Source organism: Urocitellus parryii, chromosome 6, assembly GCF_045843805.1.
Source record: "Urocitellus parryii isolate mUroPar1 chromosome 6, mUroPar1.hap1, whole genome shotgun sequence".
NCBI lineage: Eukaryota > Metazoa > Chordata > Mammalia > Rodentia > Sciuridae > Urocitellus > Urocitellus parryii.
Genome location: NC_135536.1, coordinates 63,415,412 through 63,439,219, shown reverse-complemented (window position 1 = coordinate 63,439,219; position 23,808 = coordinate 63,415,412). Strand labels below are relative to the sequence as shown.

General features: G+C 38.5%; 1 protein-coding gene across 3 annotated transcripts in view; it reads right to left on the bottom strand.

Annotated features, from left to right (window-relative positions):
- Positions 1-23,808, bottom strand: part of Dcaf5 (DDB1 and CUL4 associated factor 5) — a 100,174-nt gene that overhangs the window by 28,802 nt on the left and 47,564 nt on the right. For 2 of the 3 annotated variants that reach the window (XM_026385100.2, XM_026385102.2), the window contains exons 6-7: positions 12,069-12,282; positions 1,752-1,784 (exon numbers count right to left, since the gene is read on the bottom strand). In XM_026385100.2, the coding sequence (XP_026240885.1) occupies positions 1,752-1,784; positions 12,069-12,282 (247 nt within the window). The remainder of the gene's footprint in view (positions 1-1,751; positions 1,785-12,068; positions 12,283-23,808) is intronic. The other variant, XM_026385101.2, reaches the window with a different exon arrangement.

Below are 23,808 nucleotides of genomic sequence, written 5' to 3'. Positions count from 1 at the left end.
CATATTAAGAATTAGGTTCCATTTTATACAGGCTGGTCAGAGAAGGCCTCTTTGATAAAATGGCATTTTTAGCAGAGTCCTGAGGGAAATGAGGGAGCAAATTATGTGCATATCTGGGGGACAAGTACTCCAGAACAGGCAGAGTTCTGGTTTATTTAAAAATAATATAAAGTAGCCATTAAGAGCTCTTTGATCTTTTGTGTGTACATGTGTGTGTGTGTGTGTGTGTGTGTGTGTGTGTTTGTGTGTGTGTGAGAGAGAGAGAGAGAGAGAGAGAGAGAGAGAGAGAGAGAGAGAAGATTATTTCAAGTGTTCAAGTGGACTTGGTGGAGATTTGACATCAGAGTAGGCAGAAAGATTCCTCTCTTTTAGCTGGGCACAGTGGCACATGCCTGTAATACCAGTGGTTCAGGAGGCTGAGGCAGGAGAATCCCAAGTTTGAGGCCAGACTTAGCAATTTCGCAAGCCCTAAACAACTTAGAGAGACCCTGCTTCAAAATTTAAAAATTAAAAAAAAAGTGGCTGGGGATGTGGTTCAGAGGTTAAGTGCCCCTGGGTTTAATCCCCAGTATCAAACAAAAAAGAAAGAGTCCTTTCTTGAAAAGCTGTGCTGGAACAGCCATTGCTTCCTAGACCTGGCTGGTTACAGCCTCAGACTGAGGCCTGCTAATGGCTAGTGCTCAAGAGGACCAACAGGGCACTGCATGTTTTGGTGGGCTATCTCAGAAATATTTGCTATGGGATTCAAGGGAAAATAAGCAAGAAAACAAAATAGCTCCAATGCAAACCACTACCAAAAGAAATTCAAAGTATAAAATTATATTAAAACATAAAACACACCAATTACTCTAATTAACCATGAAGTTGAACTTTACCCCAAGTGGTAAAAATGGAGATAAAGGTTTTTTATTCTCTCTTTTCCTTTCCTTTTCTCTTTCTTTTGTGTGTTTGAGGGAGGGGGACTGACAGAGGAGTTGTTATGTTGAACCCATGGCTCTGGTCCATGTAAGGCAAGTGCTCTACCACTGAGTCCCTCTTTTTATGCCTACCCCCTTTTTCCTTTTTATCTTTATACACACACACACACATGTGTATATATATATATATGTATATATACGTATGTGTGTGTATATATACATACATATACACACACATACATGTATATATGTAAAATTTCAAACAGTAGAGGCATATTCTTACCAAAGGGAGTCTGATGTTTGGGTCCTGAAGCTCACCCAAAGTAAAGGGCTTCTGGTCTAGATAAGAGAAAAGTTTGGCACAAGATAGCCCTTTATAAATAGACAAACTATAGAAAGATATGAGAAAAAATGATTGCCCCGATTTCCTGTTTAATATTTTCATGTCCTTTTGTGATACAGGACTTCACAATCAATGTTTGCATTTAAAACATCAAAAAGCCTAATGACGGGGGGCTAGGGCTGTCGCTCAGTGGTAGTGCACTTGCCCAGCATGTGTAAAGCACTGGATTTGATTCTCAGCACCGCGTATAAATAAATAAAAATAAAGGTCTATCAACAACTAAAAAAATAAAAATAAAGTTTAAAAAGTCTAATGATGGCTGTTCCGTTTTAGAAAAGACAAAAACTAAATTAAGGTGGTATTAAATTTGTGGGTAAGTGGGACACAAGTATGAAGAATTTGGTTCACTTATCTAAGTTTTTGGTATACCTCTAAATTATAAACAGTGTGGGGTAAACTACAAATAAAAAACCCACTTTATGAGTCTTTACCTTGTATCCTGACTGAGAACAACAGTGAGGTCTCTAAAGAAGGAAAAGAAATGTTTTAAAAACTCTGCAACTGAGTCCCCATTTACCAAAAATGTTCTGAGTTGAGGGAAGAGGTAGAATTCAGAAGATGATCAGGGAGAAGACATACTTAATTTTAATTTGGGTTTGTGGGCAAGATGGCTGATACCAATGTAAAAATGAGCCTGGGTTGTTATGCGGATCCCTATTAACCATAATCCTTTCCAGCTGGCCATAAAGATTAACGGTTGGCCATTCTCTGACCCACCTCACTCTTCATTCATTGTGATCCAAGAGGAAAACCTATTTACTGATCTGAAAGCAGTCTAGCCATTTTAAGTAAAGTTAACAATGGAGGGCTTTTAGCTAATCCACTGTCAGTATGGAGATATAACTTGCTCAAGCATACTGAAAGATAGACAGCAGCTCCTTCTTAATGGATTTCAAGAAACACACCACGACTATACCAACAATAACACTGAAAAAAAGATTACCGCATTAGCACTGTCATTGTCTCATTTGCCCAAATATCTTCTGTTAATCCATTAACCTTTACGGGAAACAGCTACTTGAATAATACTCCCTGCTCTCTGGTACTGTTGTAATGCCCACTGTTATGGTTTAGATATGAGGTGTTCCCCCAAAGCTCATGGGAGACAATGCAAGAATTTTCAGAGGTGAAATGATTAGATTCTGAGAGGCATAGCCTACTCCTTGTATCAATCCACTGATACGGATTAACTGGGTGGTAATTGTAGGCAGGTGGGGTGTGGCTACAGGAAGTAGGTCACTGGGAGGCATGTCTTTGGAGTTTATACTTTTCACTGGTGAGTGGAGTGCTGGCACACATGCTCGCTCGCGCTCTCTCTCTCTCTCTCTCTCTCTCTCTCTCTCTCTCTCTCTCCTTCCCGGTTGCCTTGTCCTGCCTGAGCTGCTTTCCTCCACCATGCCCTTCCACTATGATGTTCTGCCTCACCTAGGGCCCATAGCTATGGAGTCAGCTGAACATGGGCTGAACCTATAAAACTGTAAGCCAAAATAAAATTTTCCTCTTCTACATTGTTCTCGTCGGGTCTTTTGGTCACAGCAATGAAATGATGACTAAAACACCTTTCTTCATCACTTAAATTATACATGTTCTCTAGAAAGAGCTCTTTCTATTTGCAGGGTGTTTTGCTAGCTGGAATACCCCAAGAAGCTCATAGTCACCCAAGACACAAAAAAAGGTTTAATGACACGTAGGTTTAAAGAAGGTCAAATGTGGTCTGCCACATTAAATAGAAGCTTCCTCAGGATTAAAAAAAAAAAATCAAATTAATTAGCACCCTCAAGCAATGCAACTATTTGGCTCTCCCTAACACCTTTGCTTAAACATTAATGGTTAAACAAACAAACAAACAAAAAACCCCAAAAATTTGGAATATAGATAACTTCCTACTGTTATAAGTTTTGTAGAAATAAGAATATAAACAAAAAATGCCCAACCCAATCTGAGATAAAAAGAAAATTTCAGAAGGGCTAAGCCATCTATCTACCTTATATGCTCTAAGAATATGACTCGGAACCTTTGTTAACAAAAATCTCTCACTGCTCTCTCAATAGAAAGATGGATAGATGGGTGGACAGACAGATACACACATAAAGGGTATGTGTGTGTGGGGGGGGTCTGCATTTAATACTCTCAAACATCTGCTGAAAGATGTATTTTCCTTCAGTACTGGTCAGTTTACACAGTTCTCTCCAAAGGATCTTTCCATAGTAACTGATTAATTATTCTCCAATAAATGGCATGCCTGTCTGATTAACTATATTGACAAGGACAGAAAAACCAGATGGCTCTGTAACAGACGGATTAGTAACAGAAGAGAGATTGCTATTTAACATTTAAATCAAACACAGTTCTTATTTCCCTTGACTTTTTATCAGGAGGGGGAAAATTTGTTGGAAGAACTTTGTGATGTGTTCTCTAGAAGACCATTTCTGGAAAAAAGGTTAGATAATTGGTATAAAATACACCTTTGATCATATCATAGTATACTAAGAGTCTGCCATAAATATTATCCACAGCAATTTACATCTATTTTCTTTGGAAATTTTATTTGTGGTAAGAGAAACAGAATTTCATTGGCTTCCAATAAAAGCACATAAATATGCATACTCATTAATATTATTTTTACACGTGAAGTTACATTGTTCTTGCTTCTTTGGATCACTTGCCATTTCATCTCCATTAGGCTCCTGGAATCCTTTGGTTCATTAAAATAACCAACCTTTATGTATTCTGAGTAGGAAAAATTCTATTAATAAAGAAATATTCCATAGTGGCAGCCAATAATAGTCAAATACTCAGTAGGGAAGAAATTTGAAATGCTCTAAATTACCAACAGCTGCTGTAACAAAGTAGCTACTTAAAGATGAATCCTTATTTAGCAAAACTCATTTTGGAAACCTAGACATGGATTGAGAGGCCATCAATCAAATGGCGTTCAGCATCCTGTCTCCCCTCTGTGAGCCTCCATTTTGGGACTGGGAGGTAGGGAGATTACATAGCTTACTTCAGTCCATCTGTGAGTACTTACAGTCTTCATTCAAGCAAAAGGCTCCAAGTATTCTAAGGAAGGAATATTATTTTACCTTGTTTCTCCAAAGCTTAAAGACACCAGAAAAAGAAGTGGAGCTACTGAGAGTCATGTCTCTAAGATGACTGGGCAGGTAGAGTAGGAGAGGTTCTATCTGTCCGCTATCATTAATATCAACCAGGTTTACTAATAGGGCTCATGCTCCTAGGCAGGAGCTAAACATTAAAAGAGAACTACTATGTCATGTCACTAGATCACATCAATTTCACTTGTTCCTAAGAAGAAATCAAGGCTGCCTAGATTTCCTTTTCAACCGAACAATTATAAACCACACCATCTCTAATAGACTTGTACACATTCCAAAATCTTTTAAATTTTTAAATTTTAATCTGTCAGGAAGTGAACTGAGATGATCTTATCCAAGGGAAAAATTTTAATCAAAACTTGATAATACCTGAGTCTCTTAGGTTCTAGGAGTCCCATAAATCCCTTAATTATTATGTGTAAAACTATGTGGACATGTGCATTTTTCTGAGATGAATGTTTATAGTTTTTGTTCTTTCAAAAAGTTCCAGGGTAAGAAAGAGTTAAAATGGCTGCCTTAATAAACAAATAATTTTTGTTCTACCTTTTCTCTATAAAACAAAGTTTCTTAAAATATTCACTCCCTAAATAATACATCGAAGGAATTCCTCTTCCACAACCTTCTGTATTTGATTCTTCCCCATTGCCCCAAAGAAGACCACATCACCACCTGATCTCAACACAGGTGGCAGCATGTCTATGAGGAAGAGGGTGCACTCATAAGCAAAATTAATCCTAAACTTAGTTTGGTCCTGCTACTGATTAGATCAGCCGTTTCAAATTATTCTGGGCCTCAGTCTCACAGGGACATGAAACCTATCCAACTATTCCTAAAGGTCTGCAAGAGGCTTTAAATATAATAGTGGAAAAGAAAGTCAAGGAGATGAAAATAAAAATAAGTCTAAAAACCCAATACAAATAAAAGAATGGAACCCAAGTTGAATTTTCCTTTATTAAAAGTATATTTTTAGCAGAAGGCTGGGGCAGGAGGATCACGAATTCAAGGCCAGCCTCAGCAAAAGTGAGGTACTAAGCAACTCAGTGAGACCCTGTCTCTAAATAAAATACAAAATAGGGCTGGGGATGTGGCTCAGTGGTTGAGTGTTCCTGGGTTTAATCCCTGGTATCCCCACCCCCCAAAAAAGTGTATTTTTATTTCATATTTACATGGCATAGTAGGCCCCCATGGAGGCATCATCAGGGCTGCATGGAGTTATTAAAAAAAAAAAAAGCAAAGTTATAACTTTATAGGGAGCTTCTCTGGCCTGGAGAACACTTACTGGTACATTCATGTATCTCTGCTCTACCCAGGCACCACCAACACAGAGTTTGAATGGTGATATGTCTAAGGCCAGGCCACATATCAAGGCCATTTTGCTGGATTTACAGAGTACAAGTCAGCTCTTCAGGCGATAGGGCAGGATGGTTTCATTATCGTGATTTGGGGCATCCCTGCCATCTGTCAAATTAAAAAGAAAGACCTATGTAGATCTCAATGCTCAGATGCTCGAGTGCTCAATCCTTTCAAGAAAACTTAGTTTTACTATTGTTTCCTTCCTGATCCTTCTTTCAGTAAGACATGGGGACTATCTAGCCTACCATTAGATGAGACTAATGCAAGAGAAATTTTTAAAATGATAAGCTTGTCCACTTTCAGACACACATGCCTCTCGCCTGAAAGACTGACTTCCCAGAAGCCTGAGCTGCTCTGCTGGACTCACAATCTAGGATGAGAGCCATTTAAGGAATTGTGAAAGAAAGGGAACAAAAGCTGAGTGCTGCCTTACAAGTATGTGCCAAAAAGCTAGCAGGTGGAAACACTCTTTTTAAACTCTATTAAGAAACTGACTCACTGAAGGCACAGAGAGGAATGAAACTAGGAAAAAAGAAAGAACATACCCATCTAGGCTTTAGGGAGAAAAAAAAAATCTAAGTATGATGTGAAAGCAAAGAGAACACCGGGGTTCAGGAAATCTCCAGGAGAAGAAATGTTTTAGTATAAGATTCCTCACTATATTACAAGACTAGAAAGTTGCCTGGATTAAAAAAAAAAAAAAAAGGCAAGGAACTAGGCATGATGTGTACTTATAGTCTCTGCTGCTTAGGATACTAAGACAAGAAGACCTCTTGAGCCCAGAAGTTAGGGGCTAGCCTGAGCAACATGGTAAGATTAGGTCCCAAAAGTTCAAGTGTTTAATTGGGGTTGTTTCTGTTGATACCCAGCCAATGTGATGTTTCTCCTGTCACCTAATTCAATGGTGTAAGTTATTAAACTTGAATAATTAAAATATTAAACTAGAAATAAACCATGTATTTACAGCCACAAGAAAGACAAATTATATGTAGAACCTTAATAAAGGTCCCAAAGAGGGCCTGGAAGGTCATGTGACTGCCTACCCAGCATCTGGCATACAGTAAATGCCCAGTAAAGAACTGCTTTTGGTCTGGGGTTGTGGCTCAGCAGTAGAGTGCTTGCCTCTCATGTATGAGACCCTGGGTTTGATCCTCAAGCACCACATAAAAATAAATAAACAAAATAAAGATATTGTGTCCATGAATAACTAAAAAATATTTAAAAAAAAAAAAAAGAACTGCTTTCATCTTTAGCTGTGCTGTCAACTTTGGAAAAAGTATCCTAGTTTACCGTATTGAGTTGGCATTGTACAGAAATTAACAGCCATATTGGTTTAGAAACATTAAACTTAATTTTTTTCCATTTGTACAGGGGTAATGCACTGTATTAAATATGTAAGGTCTTATCTACATGGGTTTGATTATAGAAACCAATAAAGTATTCTCTAAGAAAAAAAAAGAACTGCTTTCATATTTTAAAAGATGGAGGGTAAGAAAGACACTAAGTTAGGAAACATTCAGCAGGAGTCAGGAAAAAAGAACTTGTCTTCACTCATCTATGAATTCATGACAAATCATAGAGCTAAACATGAGAAAAGGCATCCTATGAAAGAAGCACAGAGGTTTCAAATGGTGGCTCTAAAGCAATACACAGGTTTGTGTTATCCATACAATAAAGTTTGAATTTGTTGCAATAATTAAAAAATGAGACTTCACATAAAAATCTATCTTCCCCTTTAAGAAAATCAGGCCTCTAGCAACATGGAGGCTCACATGACAACAATGAGCTTAAACTGAGTAGAAGCTATCCCACTTTGATGAAATGTGGGCTGAACAGTTGGCCAGTTTGCACCACTCCTTACTGTGACTCCCAGCCTAATTTATTCATTTTTTTTCTGTCTGCCTTGCTACTAGTGGCATTAAGTTATGGCCATTTATACAGTGAAAAATGGTCTCTACTGAGAGCTCAAAAATCTGGGTTCTAGTCCTGACTCAGCTACAAAATTGTATATGTGGTTACTTATGTTACCTAATCTTTATGAGTCTCAGTTTTCTCATGCTGAAAGGAAGAGTTTGTACAAAATGCTCTCTAGTGGTTCTATGATTTGAAATCATCTATAATGGGGGCAATGAAAATGAAGACAACACAAAGTAGTTTCAACATATTTCATACTTTATTCTGAGTCAAATTTTTTGAAATTTCAATTTAATTTTGAGGTTAATGAATCCCCAGCAAACCTAGAATAGTCTAAAAAGAAGCACAGGCCCTCTGGAATAATATCTGGATCCATTTGTGTGACCTGACTAATCTCTTTGTAATTAAAAGCCAGAAGACTATCTTAGATAGATAGGATCATTTATCTACTTTGCTTTTCTCATCCATTTTCATTCCTATTATGAGAATTCTCAAGATTCCTCTCTGGAATGGTTACCCAGCCATTGACTAAATGAAGAGTTTCAGAGCACAGAATCTCAGGCTACAGGCATTCCTAATCTATACATGAATGAGGTGGCACTTTTTATCCCAGCTACTTGGGAGGCTTAAGCAGGAAAATCATAGTTTCTAGACTAGCTGGAAGGAAATACAGCAAGACCCCATCTCCAAATACATACATACACATCAATATAAGGAAAAGGTAGACTTTGGAATCTAAAGGCAGCAAAAATGATACTGTCTAGACTAGTCAAACACACATTTCAATCTTGCAGATCATACCAAACTGTGGCAGCTGCTGTTTAGCCCAGAGTGTAAAAAGTCAAGAGTCTTTAAATCACCTGTGAGAGACATTTTCCAGGACTGGGACATATTTGGTCTCCTTTGCGGCACTTAAAAACTATAAACTCAATTGATAACTTCACTGTAAACCCATTATTAATTCATCCTCCCAAAAGTCCCTGAAAGTTGAACAGGAAATATGATACTTATCTGCATTTAGAATTAGAGGAGCCTCAGGCCCAGAAAGCCAAATACCACACGATGACCTATAGCTAAGTAATTAATAGAAAAGCCAAGTTTAAATCTCTATATTTCCTATTCTCTTAGATGCCTCTAATAATCTATATGGGGGATAAGAAGAGACTTAGTCTGGTCCAAAGTCAGAGTCAATGACTGCATTCTCCATCATCCAAGAAAAACCACTACCCCAACCAAAGAGCAGTGCAGTCTATCAGAAAGAATATGATTCCCATAAGCTTTCCCCTTAGAACAAAAGTCATAAATAATGAACTAGTCAAATCTGAATAGAGAAAACTAAAAGTCCCTCAATGTTTTTTTTTTCATTAAATATAAATACAAGGCAAAACTAACTATAATTTCAATGTACATACCCAGGACCATCACAAAATACCTTGCCTGGCTCTGCCTCTGCAACAGAGCAAAATCGGTAAATAATCTAGATCAGAGGTTTTTAACCAGGGGCAACATTCCCTTCAAGGGACATTTGGTAATACCCAGAAACCTTTTTGGTTGTGTGGAGGACAACAAAGGATGATATTATTGACATCTAGCAAGGAGAGGACAGGAATGCTATCACCCATCCTACAATGCACAGGACAACCCCACACCACAAAGATTTATTCAGCCGAAACATCAACAGTGCTAAGGTTGAGAAACAATGGTCTAGATGTTGTCTACATTTTGGCCAGAGGAATTTGACCTGGGTCTTTTAAGGACTCCACAAAGACAGGCTTTGGCTGCTAATATACAGTCTGAAGAAAAACACAATATCCATATTTTTTCAACTCTTGTCTTTCTTCTTAGCCAGTGTTCATGACAATAAAGTCTTAAAAACTATTATTTTCTGCATGCTTTTTATTATTTAATGAAATAAGAATCACATGCATAAGTTGACAGAAGATAGAAGAATCAACAAAAGCAAAGAAGACTGAAGGAATAAACAAAGGTAGTGGTTGCAGGACTAGGTTGCCATTTCCACAGCCATATTAAGCTAAATCAACTATTTTTCATAGCAGATAATTCTCTGTTCTATTGAGAATCTGATCACCTCTTCTCTAGAAACTGATTCTTCCTACCTAAGAAACAAATTGCCTACAGTACCACATAAGCAAATAGTTAAAAACTAAGTCATGTAGGTACTATGGCTTCCTCCAAAGATAACATTTATATAACTGAGGCCATCTAGTGGTTTCCAGTGTGGACTGAAGCTAAGTAGGCCATAAGACTAGAGTACAAATTCTGAATTTGGCTGGGTGTAGTAGCACATACCCTTAATCCCAGCTATTTGGGAGGTTGATTAAGGAGGAATGGAAATTCAAGGTCATTTTAGCAACTTAGTAAGACCCTGTTTCAAGCATGAAAAATTAAGCCAGGCACAGTGGTATACACCTGTAATCCCAGCAACGCAGGAAGCTTGACACAGGAGGCTTGTAAATCTGAGGCCACCCTGACTCTATCTCAAAATTAAAAATAAAAAGGGCTGGGGATGTAGCTCAATGGAAAAATGCCCCTGGGTTCAATCCCCAGTACCTAAAAAAAAATAAACATTTTTAAAAGGTGGGTGGTGTTAGGATTTAACTCAGTGGTAGAACACTCATGGGTTAATTCCCCAGTTCAGCAAAATAAATATATTATCTACAAAGGGGGAAGTATCTATCTTGGAAAACTTGAATATTCTTATCTACCTACATGCAACTCAATTCAACAAGTGTTTATTCTACTCCTACTACATATACAAATCATTAAACTACTTAGGGAGTCTCTAGCAACTTCAGCCTAGAGAGAAAAATCCTACCCTTTAAAAAGCAGGGTCTTGAAAGGTTCTCAAAGAATTGTTTCTTTTGCCAGGCACAATGGCATATGCCTGTGATCCCAGCAACTCAGGAGGCTGAGGCAGGAAGATCACGTTTGAGGCCAGCCTGGGCAACTTAGTGAGATCCTGTCTCAAAACAGAAAATAAAACAGGTAGGGATATAACTCAGTGGTAGAGCACCCCTGGGTTCAACATATAACTGAAAAAAAAAATTTTGTTTAGTGCCGCAGTCTGGCTGGGCACACAATCACGAGCCACTCACAGCTTTGTAGATTCAAACAGCAATTCTTTATTCCCGAACTCACACCGGCCCTCTACAAACACATTCTGGGGAAATTTCATGTTCGGGGAAATTTCACATTCCCTGCAAAATCCACGTTATCAATCCCAAATACTCTGGGAGTGGGCGTGCCTGAGGCAGCAGGATACGCCCTATTCCCAGCAGGGTACACCTTAAACCCGGATCCGCCCTGGTCCTTGAGCAAGGTCACCTTACTCAAGCATACAAGCAATGTCACTGCGAATGTCCAAGGCAAGTCCATTTCCACGAGTCCTTCCTCTAAGCAACATGGGGTACGCTGGCAAGGAAATTGTCATACCTACTTGGCTAATGGCTCTCAGCAGTTTAGGCTTCTTATCCAAAAATAACAATAAGAGGTGGGGTATGTTATGTCAAAATGCGGCATTATTGATGAGCCCAAAGATGAAAATACTAAGCACCAGCAAGAAACAAAGGTTTTTTTCTTTTCTTTTTTTTAAATCTGAATGTAAAGTAGCAATAAGATTGGTTTTTCTTGAGAAGAAAAAAAATTGTTTATTTGATTTGCCTTTACTGACATCAGTTATTCAGGTCAGTACAACTGGTCACCAACACCCATTTCAGAACTTCTATGGCTAAGACAGACAAGCACCAAGAATGCCATGTATGCTTTTAAACTGCCAGCTTTAAAGCAACATCAGTATCTCTATTCCCAGTGACACTGAGAAAAGGCAGGAAACTCACAGCTTGGGCTCTGCAGACCCAGTTGTGATATGGCAATAACAACAAACAGAGTCAGCATCTGGCTGCCTCTTAAACAAACTTGCTCAGCCCATTTCATCCTTCAAAAAGATGCCATCTCAACAAGTCATTCAAGATACATGTCTCCTGTATGATACTTAAGATATTTCATTCATCACTGTATTTTTTTGATATAAGAAAACTAAAACTGTCCCTTATCATTAGGTTGATTTTCCATGAACTCCTTCCTTTCTTTGGAAATGGCACATGCTTGGAATTTTAAAATCTGTTCAGAAATGTGGTAGAACTGGGTTACTAAGAACTATGTTGTAGCCAGTCTTGGTTTATGCTGTGTCTCATAATACCCACTGGTAGTGTGCATGAAGAAACTCACTAGGAAACCAGAATGTCTCTAGACTCTCGCTGCCCTCAACTGTTTCCAGCTGACCAGGTGCTAAAGAAAAAAAGAGACCAGTACACAAAGATGTGGATGTAGGAGATAGAGGGCACTTACCTGGTCACGATCTCCTGCAAAACAGCAGCTTTTCATGGTGCACGAGTTGAAGTAACCCTGATTGTCAAACTGGAACACTGGCAGGCGAGAGTGGATGTCATAAAGTACAGGGGGCAGGCGACGCCGCAGGGCCAGGAGCTGGGTCCCATTGCTATTGAATCGCACACTCATGGCACTTTGGAGAGACAGGTTGCCACCATAGCGCAGGAGAGAACTAGAAAGCAGAAAGCATAGGGATTCAGCATAAGTCAGGCTAGACAAGTCTGCAAAACACACTGAATTTATTTCTTCACATGTGCCCCAAACCTCCTTCAGGCTTACAAATCGAAATTTCAGCAAAAGGATATTTCTATAAATCAGTTAGAAAGTAATAATGAGGATAAGAATTGCCCCTTGGTTGCATTAAAACAAATTACTTAAAATGTCAGGTTCCTTCAATCTTCAAAAGGCAAATTTAAGAAAAGGATAAAACACTTTGAAAAAAGAGAAATATTAAAATCATTAGATATTTTGTTTACCCAAGCTAAGTGCATACTCTAAGAGACACTCATCAAGACCCTGGAAAGGAGTCATGTCCACCTTAATGGCTAAATCATGGATGGTAAAATGACATATTTATCCTTTGTATTAGAGACACAAGAACCATAAGCAAGAACAATAGATACTTTATTCTATTCTGGATATTTTTTCAATAATAATCATAATTAAGCATAACAAGCATTTATTTTTTAATTTTCAGTCTTTTCTCACAATTTTTAATTCCATATGGCATAACCAGGGAGTAAATATTAAAGAAAAAATTTAATTTAGATGCAGAAAAAGTAGTATAACAATTGAAAAAGAAAGATGACTTGTTTCCCTTTATAATTCCCATATTTATATTTAGCTTTGAAATCTACTTTGGTAAATGCACACAATTTCATTTATCTAGCTTCACTAGGGAGCAGTATGTTTTGGTTAACCTAAAATTCCTTCTATAGTTTCATGATGTTCATAACATTTTAAAAAAAGTTATAGTATGATTCTAAATAATTTCTTCTGCTGATTCATAAGATACTTTCAATATTACAGTGAACTAGGATAGCCATGAACTTTAAAAATTACACAGTACTCATTTTATACAGTATTCGTTTTGACATACTCATGTCTGTGTATGTCACATGTCCTCCTGGCAGTGATATACATAGCGTCCAGATGTTATTACTGAGGGATGACTGCCTGCCAACATGCCATAACCAAGTTCTCTTTTGTATTTTATGTTCACTTCTTGGAGCACTGAATTACTGGGTAGGAAAGAGAGGCTAAGTATATATGTCAGATATACTGGAGAAAGGAGGGCCATGTCAGAGCTAATAACCTGCTCTGCCTCACATAGACATTGTCATGAAAAGGAAGTAATTTTAGAGAAAGAAAGGCTTATAAATTCTAGAAATTATTACAGCAATGGAAAGAACATCAAGAATCTAACTAGAGCCTAACAGATTTGAAATTTTTTTGCATATTTGTGTGGTACTACAGATTGAAATAAAAAGTGCTCTACCACTGGGCTACATCCCCAATCCTTAATATTTTTTGAGACAGGGGTCTCACTAAGTTGCCAAGGCTGGCCTCAAACTTAAGATCACCCTGCTTCACCCGCTTGAGTAGCTGGGATTATAGAAGTGCACCATCACACCTTGCAGATTTGAAACATTTTAAAGAAGTTTTAGAAGCATTTAACCAGAGAAAACTTAAACTGCTATTTGTTACTGGAAGAAATAACACATTTTCTTTTTGGCAAGAGAGTGATACCACAGATTAAGGGGACAAGAAAGGAGATATTTTATGGGAACTTTAAAACATACCAAGGTCATAAAAACAACCTGTACTACCACTACACTCAATCCTGTGTCCCCCATCCTCACAAATCAGTCTTCTCACCAAAGGAGGAATGCTCTGGTGCTATGGCTCTGTAGAAACAGGGTTGGGTAGAACAGCCTGAAATCCTCTTATGAGTGGAATAAAGGGAAGAAAAAAAGAAGAGACAGAAAAATATCCCTAGAACTCCAGACATCAAGGAACAGCCAGGTACCCCTGTAGTCCCCAAGTAATAATCCCTGCAGAGAAATGCTTTTATAATGATCCTAAACACAGACCACACTCACTCACATACACAGAGAACAAATGACAGGGCTGTTAGAATCCAGGCATTTCCTTTACTGGGTGCCCTGGCTGCCACAGGCATGTGGTGTTATCTAAACACTGAGCTCAAAAACAATAAGAGGCTTTCAATCCAAGATCAGCTTGGGGTGTGCAAATAAACCAGAATCCATAGGACTGGGGGAGGGGAGTAGAAACAAGACTCAACAGAAAGAAACTTGGCCTGCCCCACTAGCCATAGCAGCAGGATGTGCATCAGCCCAAGCACCCTGACAGGAAACTGGGGACTCTAGAATACGCTCTTCCTGTCTGTCAACAGGAACTTTCTCTGCCCATTCTAGTCAGGCCTGTATAGAGGAATCTGCCCCAAACAAGCATGTGGGCCCATCTCATCTTGGTCTAAGCTACTTGACCCACCATTTGCAACATGGCCACACTATAGGGGTATGTTTGTGGACTTCAGGATAGTCACTAACTTCTCTCTTGCCTACACTTCTAGGCAGGGAACCTGACTCACACAATGAAGGTGCATAGGAATCTTGTTCCTAGAATGTTTAGGGTGCAATCTACAGAACAGCAGTTACCAACATTGAATCTTTCATGTTTGGGTACAAAATTTTGATTCCTTCCAAAGGAATGAATGACACCTGAAATACAGAAAGTGATTAACCATAACTTCTCAGAAGGGCCTCTGAGCTGGTTATTCCTGGTGAAAATAGGATGCTTTAGTTCACTAGGGAGAAAAGGCTTAAAAGTAGTTTGTCCTCATAGTTAGGATATATAATGTCAAAGATTCCATAGCTCATGGTTTCAAGAGTAATAGGCATAAGAATTTTTTTAAAATGTAGGTTCTTGGCATCCACCCCCAGATATTCTAATTCAGTCTGGGAAGTGGGCCCAGGTATTTCAATTTAACAAGGAACCCTGGTTCATTCTGATGCAGGTGACTCTCTAATGACACTTTGAGAAATGTGATCCCATTTTGGAATGGGAGTAAGGGGGCAAAATGAAAAGATAGAGAAATGATAGATTACCAGAATCTCAATGAAAAGTTAGCCACAATCACACAATATGGCGATTTTTACAGCCAAGTCTATTAGTAATGACTCCAGTTCCTTTTAAGGTCAGAGTTACTCTCTACTAACAACCCACCGCGCGACTAACAACCCACCGCGCGCGCGCGCACACACACACCGCCATTTTTTTCTGTCCTCAACATATTCCCTGTTGGAGAAGAAATTTCTCATTTCCTCTGGGAGAACCAAAGGTGCTTCTATGTAACAAGAATGCCTCAATCTTGATTTGCTTTCTGGATGCTGATCCTGATGAGAGAGATGCTTCTGTCTCCACTCCTCTAGAGAAATGGCTGCCTTCATAAACCCCGATGATATGAGCAGTATCTTGAAAGAACTAGCCAAGCAAGTTAAAATGACTTCAAATAAAAACATTCCTATAGGAAAAATAAAAGAAATGCATTATTCCCAACCTATCTTCAAACAACTATTTGCTGTAAAATGCAACAGGAATGCAGTAGGAGGTGATCCAAAGGTCAGCATGCAAAAGACCTGGGGGAAAAAAGCAAGAGTACCTCTGAATATCAGGAAAAAGTCCTCACTGCATTTAGTTTATTGTTGCTTATTGAAGTTACAAAAACTCAACTGGACTGAGAGAGAGAGAGAGAGAGAGAGAGAGAGAGAGAGAGAGAGAATTTTTTTAATATTTATTTTTTAGTTTTTGGTGGACACAACATCTTTGTTTGTATGTGGTGCTGAGGATCGAAACCGGGCAGCACGTATGCCAGGCAAAGGCGCTACAGCTTGAGCCACATCCCCAGCCCCTCAACTGGACTTCTTAATTGTTCTAGCAGTGTAAAAGTTCTTAACCAAGGCTGAGGCTGTTTCCAGGAAAAGAGAGTGTTATATCTAGCACAATAAAGGGAACTGAAAAACCTTCCAAGCCTATAAACCTAGATTACCATAAGTCCATGGTTAAATAGTTTATCTGATGCTGCCTGATAGTGTCTACAAGATTTTCCAAAGCCCACTGGCATGAATTTCCCCATATTTTCTATGAGAAAGTTCTATAAGACTTGTGCAACATATGGAATCAAGGCAGTACTCCAACTCAGACATCAGAACTGGTTCATACTACATGCAAAGAAGCATAAGTGAGGTCTTCCAGGTTGGGGGTAGATAAAAACTTTCATCAGTTTCTACTTCAGGACAGGATGACCTATAAGGGACATGGGATATTCTATACTTCCTATAACACAACTCTTAGAATACAACAAATCCTAGAAGATACTAGAACTAGGTAAAAGTGAGCAAATTCAGGGAGTCATAGTCCACCACTCATCCAATTCAAGTATGCTTAGGGTCCCAATAATCCTTTAGTCATTTCCTTTATATAAGCTGGAAGGGGGCTAAAGAACCTGGGTATGCATGTGGGTTCTCTCGGCTTTTTGTTTGTTTAGTTGTTGTTGTTGTTGTTGTTTTTGAGATGGGGTCTCTCTATGTTGCTCAGGCTAGACTTGAATTTCTAGGCTCAAGCAATCCTCTTGTCTCAGCCTCCCAAGTAACTGGGAGTACAGGCTTATGCCACCATGCCTAACTTTTTGCTCTTTTTCTAAAACAGTACAATCCTCAGTCTCAAAACTGAAATTTCTTTAAAGGAATTTAAACTGTTGGGCAACTAGTCCAAGAAAAACTCATGGTATTCTGTGACTAAACAAATTTATTGTTCCCTGAATATGATTCACCACTAAGCTTCTCTGGCTTAAAATATATTTATGAGTTCGGTGTCCTTGTTGAGTATCCAGAAATTTAAGTTTTACAGAGTTTGGCAGAAGGGTTTGACTCGATTCCTGTTTAGGAGGTCTTTGCATAATTAAATGGCATATATGGCCCATCCATTAAGCAAACATGAATGGCAGGCAATGTGGTATTTCTAATCTTCATCTTCCAGAACCAATCATGCTCCAAGCTAATGCATTCTAGAGGCCAGGTAATTGCTTCTGGCGCAGAGATCCCAAAAGTCACACAGTGTCAAAACAGGCATCTAAATAAATTAAGAGGCAGTACCATAACAGTTATCTTCTAGGATACTTACGACTTTCTCACAGGATTAAGAACTCAATATTTAGTCATTAGAGTTCATCAGATGGCCTGGCTAATTAAAAACAAAAATAAAACCCTTTACCACAAGCTTTGTAAAATAGAGAGGAGTTTGGTAAGCAGCCACTTAATCTTCATCTTACATAGCATCAGCCCTGACCTCACAGTGTATAAAACTGGGGAGGGAGAGTTCAATGAATAGTGGTTGTTAGGAAGAAGAAAAAAGCAAGTAGAAGGAGGTAGATTAGGATGGCAGTTGCTACAGCAACAGTAACAGTGCAGGAGTGGGTGGGAAGATATGCAGATAAATAGGCAGTTCCTAATGGCAGGAGAAGAAACTGGGATGGGTTCACTGAGTGCTAGGTGACAAGGCCACAAAACTAGAGGAATGTTAAAGAGGAAAGAAGCAAAGTCCGGTGGGGGAAGGGGGGCCAAGGGAGGAATCCTAAGCAGATGAGGGTCAGAAACAAAAATTACAATTTAGTACTTTGTAAAATTAACTCTTATACAAAGAGTTGAAAACAAATGAAGAGAGGAAGGGAGCTGGGGTTGTGGCTCAGTGGTAGAGAGCTTGCCTTGCACACGCGAGGCCCTGGATTCAATCCTCAGCACCACGTAAAAACAATTAAAATAAGGGTATTATGTCCAACTACAACTAAAATAAATAAATAAATAAATAAATAAATAAGGTCAAGGCAAGAACTCTTTCTTCAAACTGCTGATTGATGAAACAGGATAATACAGGAAAATGGCTTCTTTCCTACAGGAACAATTCACTGAATACATCTGAAAACCAAAGTTGGCAATAATATGAATGTTTCAGAACAACGGCTTTTAAATGTTTTCATAGTAATCCTTTGTACCAAATACATTTTACATAGCATCCCAGTACACCCACATTCTTTTAGTATAAATTTGTCAAATGATGCTTACCACCTACTATATGCAATGAACTATTCTTCCTTCCTTCCTTCCTTCCTTCCTTCCTTCCTTCCTTCCTTCCTTCCTTCCTTCCTTCCTCCCTCCCTCCCTCCCTCCCTTCCTTCCTTCTTTCTGTATTTAATACATATTTGTGGCCACTTAAATTGATTTCATGACCCACTAGCATGAAAGAGCATGCTATCTAGTCCCCCTGCTTCCACTCTTCCTGAATCCCATCACATTATTGCTTTGCTGAAAAACCTCTAATGACTTCCCATTTCATCCAAAGTAAAACCCTGATTCTTTTTTTTTTTAAAGAGTGAGAGAGGAGAGAGAGAGAGAAATTTTTTTTTAAATATTTATTTATTTATTTATTTTTTAGTTCTCGGCAGACACAACATCTTTGTTGGTATGTGGTGCTGAGGATCAAACCTGGGCCGCACGCATGCCAGGCAAGCGCGCTACCACTTGAGCCACATCCTCAGCCCAAAACCCTGATTCTTTACAATGTCAATAAGGCCTTAGATAATACCACCTACCTTCATCTCTTATGTCTCTGACCCTAGAACTCTCTTCGTACATTACTCTAACCACATGGTGCCTCTTTTACCGTTCCTAGAACATGCCAGACATGCTCCTGCTATAGAGCATTTGCACTCGTAGATTCTATAGCCTGAAATGTTCCTTCCCAAATGTGAGTTATCTTTTCCGGGTGCACCTGAACCTTGAATAATATTAGGTACGTAATAGGCATTTAATAATAGCTGTTGAGTAAATGACCTAATAGATCATGAACAGCAGCAGTATGAAAAACTCTTAACTTAGAACATTAAAATAAAAATGCTCAAGGTTTACACAGCTCCTGATATTTGTCTGACCACAAAACTCAATCCTAAGAGGCAAGCAGCAGAGCAGCATAAAGTTACAGAAATAGGGACCAGGGTTGTGGCTCAGTGGTAGAGTGCTCACCTAGCATGTACTAGGCATTGGCTTTGATCCTCAGCACATATAAATGTAAAATAAAGACATTGTGTCCACCTAAAAAAAACCCTAAAAAATAAATATTAAAAAAAAAGAAAAGTTTCAGAAATAGGAGTAGGTACACAACTATGGCTCACAAAATTTGCGAATGACAATTCAGGTTTCCTTCTCTTCACATGATGCCACCTTCATCCTTCAAGAGAGGTAAATGAATCCATTGCTAATCACTTACGTGGCCAACAAAAAGTAAGAATTTAAGTATGCCTAGCTTATAATCCCAGTAGCTTGAGAGGCTGAGGCAGGAGGATCATGAGTTCAAAGCCAGCCTCTGCAACTTAATGAGGCCTAAGTAATTCAGTGGGAACCTGTCTCAAAATAAAACATAAAAAGGGCTGGGGATGTTGCTCAGTGGTTAAGCACCCTGGGTTCAATCCCTGGTACAAAACAGAAAAAAAAAAAAAAAGGAATTTAAGCAAGTTTATAACCTCAGGAGGCTGAGGCAGGAGAATCACAAAGTCGAGGCCAGATTCAGCAACCTGGCGAGGCCCTAAGCAACCTTAGTGAGACCCTATATCAAGATTAAAAAGGGGGGCTGGGGTTGTAGAGCACTTGCCTTGCATGAGGCCCTAGGTTCAATCCTCAGCACACATAAAAAACAAATAAAAAATAAAGATATTGTGTCCCTCTACAATTAAAAAAAATAAATTAAAAAAGGGGGGAGGTTAAGGATATACCTCAGTGGTAAGGCACCCCTGGTTTAATCCTTAGAACCAAAACAAAGAATTTAAACATTTTTGAATACCTGCTAACTATTCTAGGTACTGCGCCAGGAACATTGATTAAAAGATATGATAAGATGAATAAAACCCCATCAACGACTAATAAAGGATAGGAAATCCACCAGTTTCCTTCCATAACATGAATGTGAATGGTGCTGTAATGAGGGGTGTGCTATGAGAGGACATAGGAACAATAAGTATTCTCCACTGGGGAGACAGAAGTGGGAGTGGTCTTAAAGAATTTCTGGAAGAACAACCTCTGCTTTTTTTTTTTTTGGTGGTGGGGTACTAGGGATTAAACCCAGGGGCACTCAACTACTGAGCCACATCCCCAGCCCTTTTTATTTTTTATTTAGGGACAGGATCTCATTGAGTTGCTTACGCCTCACTAAGTTGCTGAGGCTGGCTTTGAACTCGTGATCCTCCTGCCTCAGCCTCACAAGCCTCTTCGATTACAGGCGTGCACCACTGTGCCTGACCCCTCTGCTGATTCTTAACAAAGAAAGTAGGTGAGTTGACTCAAATTATTAATTAGCAAAATAAACAAGATAAGTCTGGATATGTTAATATATCCATAAATTCCTAACGTACTGATGGGCAAAAAAGTTGTACGGTGATTATAGAATAGTATATCATTTGTGTAAAAACCACATGTATACATAAACAATACCCTATGTTTTCTAAGGGAATCTGTACAAGCATATAGAAGCCAAAAAAAACTTCTGGACGTATATAATATAAACTCATAATACTCATTACCATGAAGGGAAGGGGAAACGGACCAGGGATAGAAGAGGTAATTAGAGGAAACTTTAACCCTATTGACAATTTCAAAAGGAGAATATTATTATGTTATTTGTATTCCTTTTTTAAATTTTAGCCAGGCAGTATTCTGGCACATGTCTATTATCCCAACTACCCTGGAGACTGAGAAAGGAGGATCACAAATTCGAAGAAAACCTGGGCAATTTAGCAAGACCCTGTCTCAGATTAAAATTTTTTAAAAAGGTCTGGGGGCTTAGCTCAGTTGTAGAGCACTAGCCTAGCATGCACAAGGCCCTGGATTCAATACCCCGTACCACAAACAAAAGAAAAAGATGAAAACCAAAACAAAACAAAGCAGGAAATTTATAGTGGTACATCCTCAGAAGTTTTTTTTTTTTTTCCACATTTTATCATTTATATGTGTACTCTCAATTGTATGAGCATACATGTAGTTATGTCATACATGTGACTTCATGGAACCACCATCACAATGAGGATACTTATCTGCACTATCACAAGATTTTCTTAATCCTCAACTTAACTCCTGGAAACCACTAATTTGTTCTCATCTTTATATTATTTCATAAATATCCCATAAATGGAACCCAAGGAGTAAGCATTCTTTTTGAGATTAAATTCTTCCTTTAGCAAAATCTCTTTGAAGCTGGGCACAGCGTCACACACCTGTAATCTCAGTGGTTTAGCAAGGCCCTAAGCAACTCAATGAGACACTGTCTCTAAATAAAACACAAAAAAAGGGCTGGGATGTGGCTCAGTGGTTGAGTACCACTGGGTTCAATCCCTAGTACCAAAAAAAAAAAAAAGTTCTTGAAATTCATTAAAGTTATTGCATCTGTCAATAGTTCCTTCTTCTTTTAATCACTGAGTAATATTCTATGGTATGAATATATCACAATTTGTTTAGCTATTTATTAATTGAAGGATATGTGTATAGTTTCCTACTTTGACCCATTCTGATTAAATCTGCTATAAACAACCATGTATGAACTTCTGTATGAAAATAAGTGTTTATATCTTAGATAAATACCCAAGAGTATAATCGCTGGGTCATAAGTTCATCTTTAATTTATAAAAAAACCACCAAACTCTTTTCCAGAGTAGCTATACCATTATACACTCCCATCAGCAATTTATGAAGCTGAGTGGTAGGTATGAGTTCATTTTACTATCCTACTTTTATATAAATTTCAAAATTATTTTGTAAAATGTTTTAAAAAGAAAATGTGAACATTTGATTTTTTTTTTTTTCGGGAGGTAGGGGGAGGCTACCAGGGATTGAACTCAGGGGCACGCAACAACTGAGCCACATCCCCACCCCTATTTTTTTGTATTTTTATTGAGAGACAGTACCTTGCTGTTGCTGAGTCTGGCTTTGAACTTGTGATCCTGATCCTCCTGTCTCAGCCTCCCAAGCTGCTGGGATTATAGGTGAACACTACCACACCCAGATAAACATTTGATTTTAAAAATAAGAAAGTCCACTTGATTTAGGGTTCTGATATTATCTCTTCCTGAGTAACTAGACTTAGAGTTATTATAGGATGCATAAGAAATGGTACATGTTTCTAAATCTCCCATCCATGCACTAAATATTTCCTTGATGCTATGGTCTAAATCTAAGGTTTTCAATCTGTGTTTGGTGTGAAGGAATAGATACAGGGAAGCTCTGCCTAAAGCCCAAAGACCCTGAGTCTGGCTGAACTTGGCAGCAAATTCATCACAGACTTCTGCTTCCATCATGCAAGACAAGTAAAGTTGTGAAATCACCTGGGTCATATTTTTAAAAATGGCAGATTCACAGGTCCCATTCCTGACAAACAATTTAATCTCTAGTTATGGACTTCAAAATGGAGCACAAGGTAATTCTGAAGTTTGAGGATACCAAGTTAAGTTAGGATACCAGAGCTTGGAGTTCTCCAGTGAGCAAAATTGATTCTATAGCTCCATCTTGTGGCTTAAAAACTAGAAAACAATTTCACTAGAACACCTGGCTTTCTCCCACAAAAATGACAAGGTGTTCAAAGCCCAGCAAGAACCCCTTTTACCTCCACTTCCTCAGAAACAACATTTTGATCCATGGCATTATACTCAGGGATTTCAGGTCCAGAAACATTACAAAAAATTAGCTTTGAAAATAGACTATTTTTAAATTTTTTTGTTCTTTATAGTTATATATGACAGTAGAGTCTATTCTGTTATATTTATACAAATATGGAGTATATTTTATTCTAAGTAGGAACCCAGTCTTGTGGATGTACACAACGTTGAGATTCACTGTGGTGTATTCATATGTATACATAGGAAAGTTATGTCAGATTCAATCCACTGCCTTTCCTATTCCTATCCCCCCCATCATTCTCTTCATTCTCTTTGTTTAATCCACTGAATTTCTACTTTTCCCCACCCCACCCCACCCTGCCCCTTGTTGAGTGTTAGTGGCTACATATCAGAGAGAACATCTGACCTTTGGTTTTTTGGGGATTTGGGATAAGCACAATACTATGCATTCATTCAACATATACTAAGCTTCTATAACATTGCAAGAATTGTGCTAGGGACTAGAGATTAAAGATGAATGACACATGGCTCTGTCCTTTAAAATTCACAGAAAAGCACAAGTAATAATACTGATTAGCACAAGTACCTCCTTTCTGAGAAGCAATCACTGAGTACTGGGAAGGATTAGAGATATCCTTCCCAGTACTCAGCTGGAGGTAAAAACATAGTCATTTAACAATTAATAATGGTAAATGCAGTGGCTAACACATGCAACATGAATGTCACAGACCATAACTACTTTTTAGAAGTAGTGAACAGAGAAATCCTTTCCCCTCCTAAGGCTAAGTTTTGTTCATTAGATACTTAACTGTTGGGTCCTAGGGACACAGTGAGTAAAGGAAGAATATGTAAAAGGGAGGTCTAGCAAGGAAGTTCTCCCTTATGGGTTTTCACTTGACCTCAGCAACTAGGAACTGAATAGTTAAAGAAAAAATGAAAAATTCTCCTCTGTTTATTTGTATG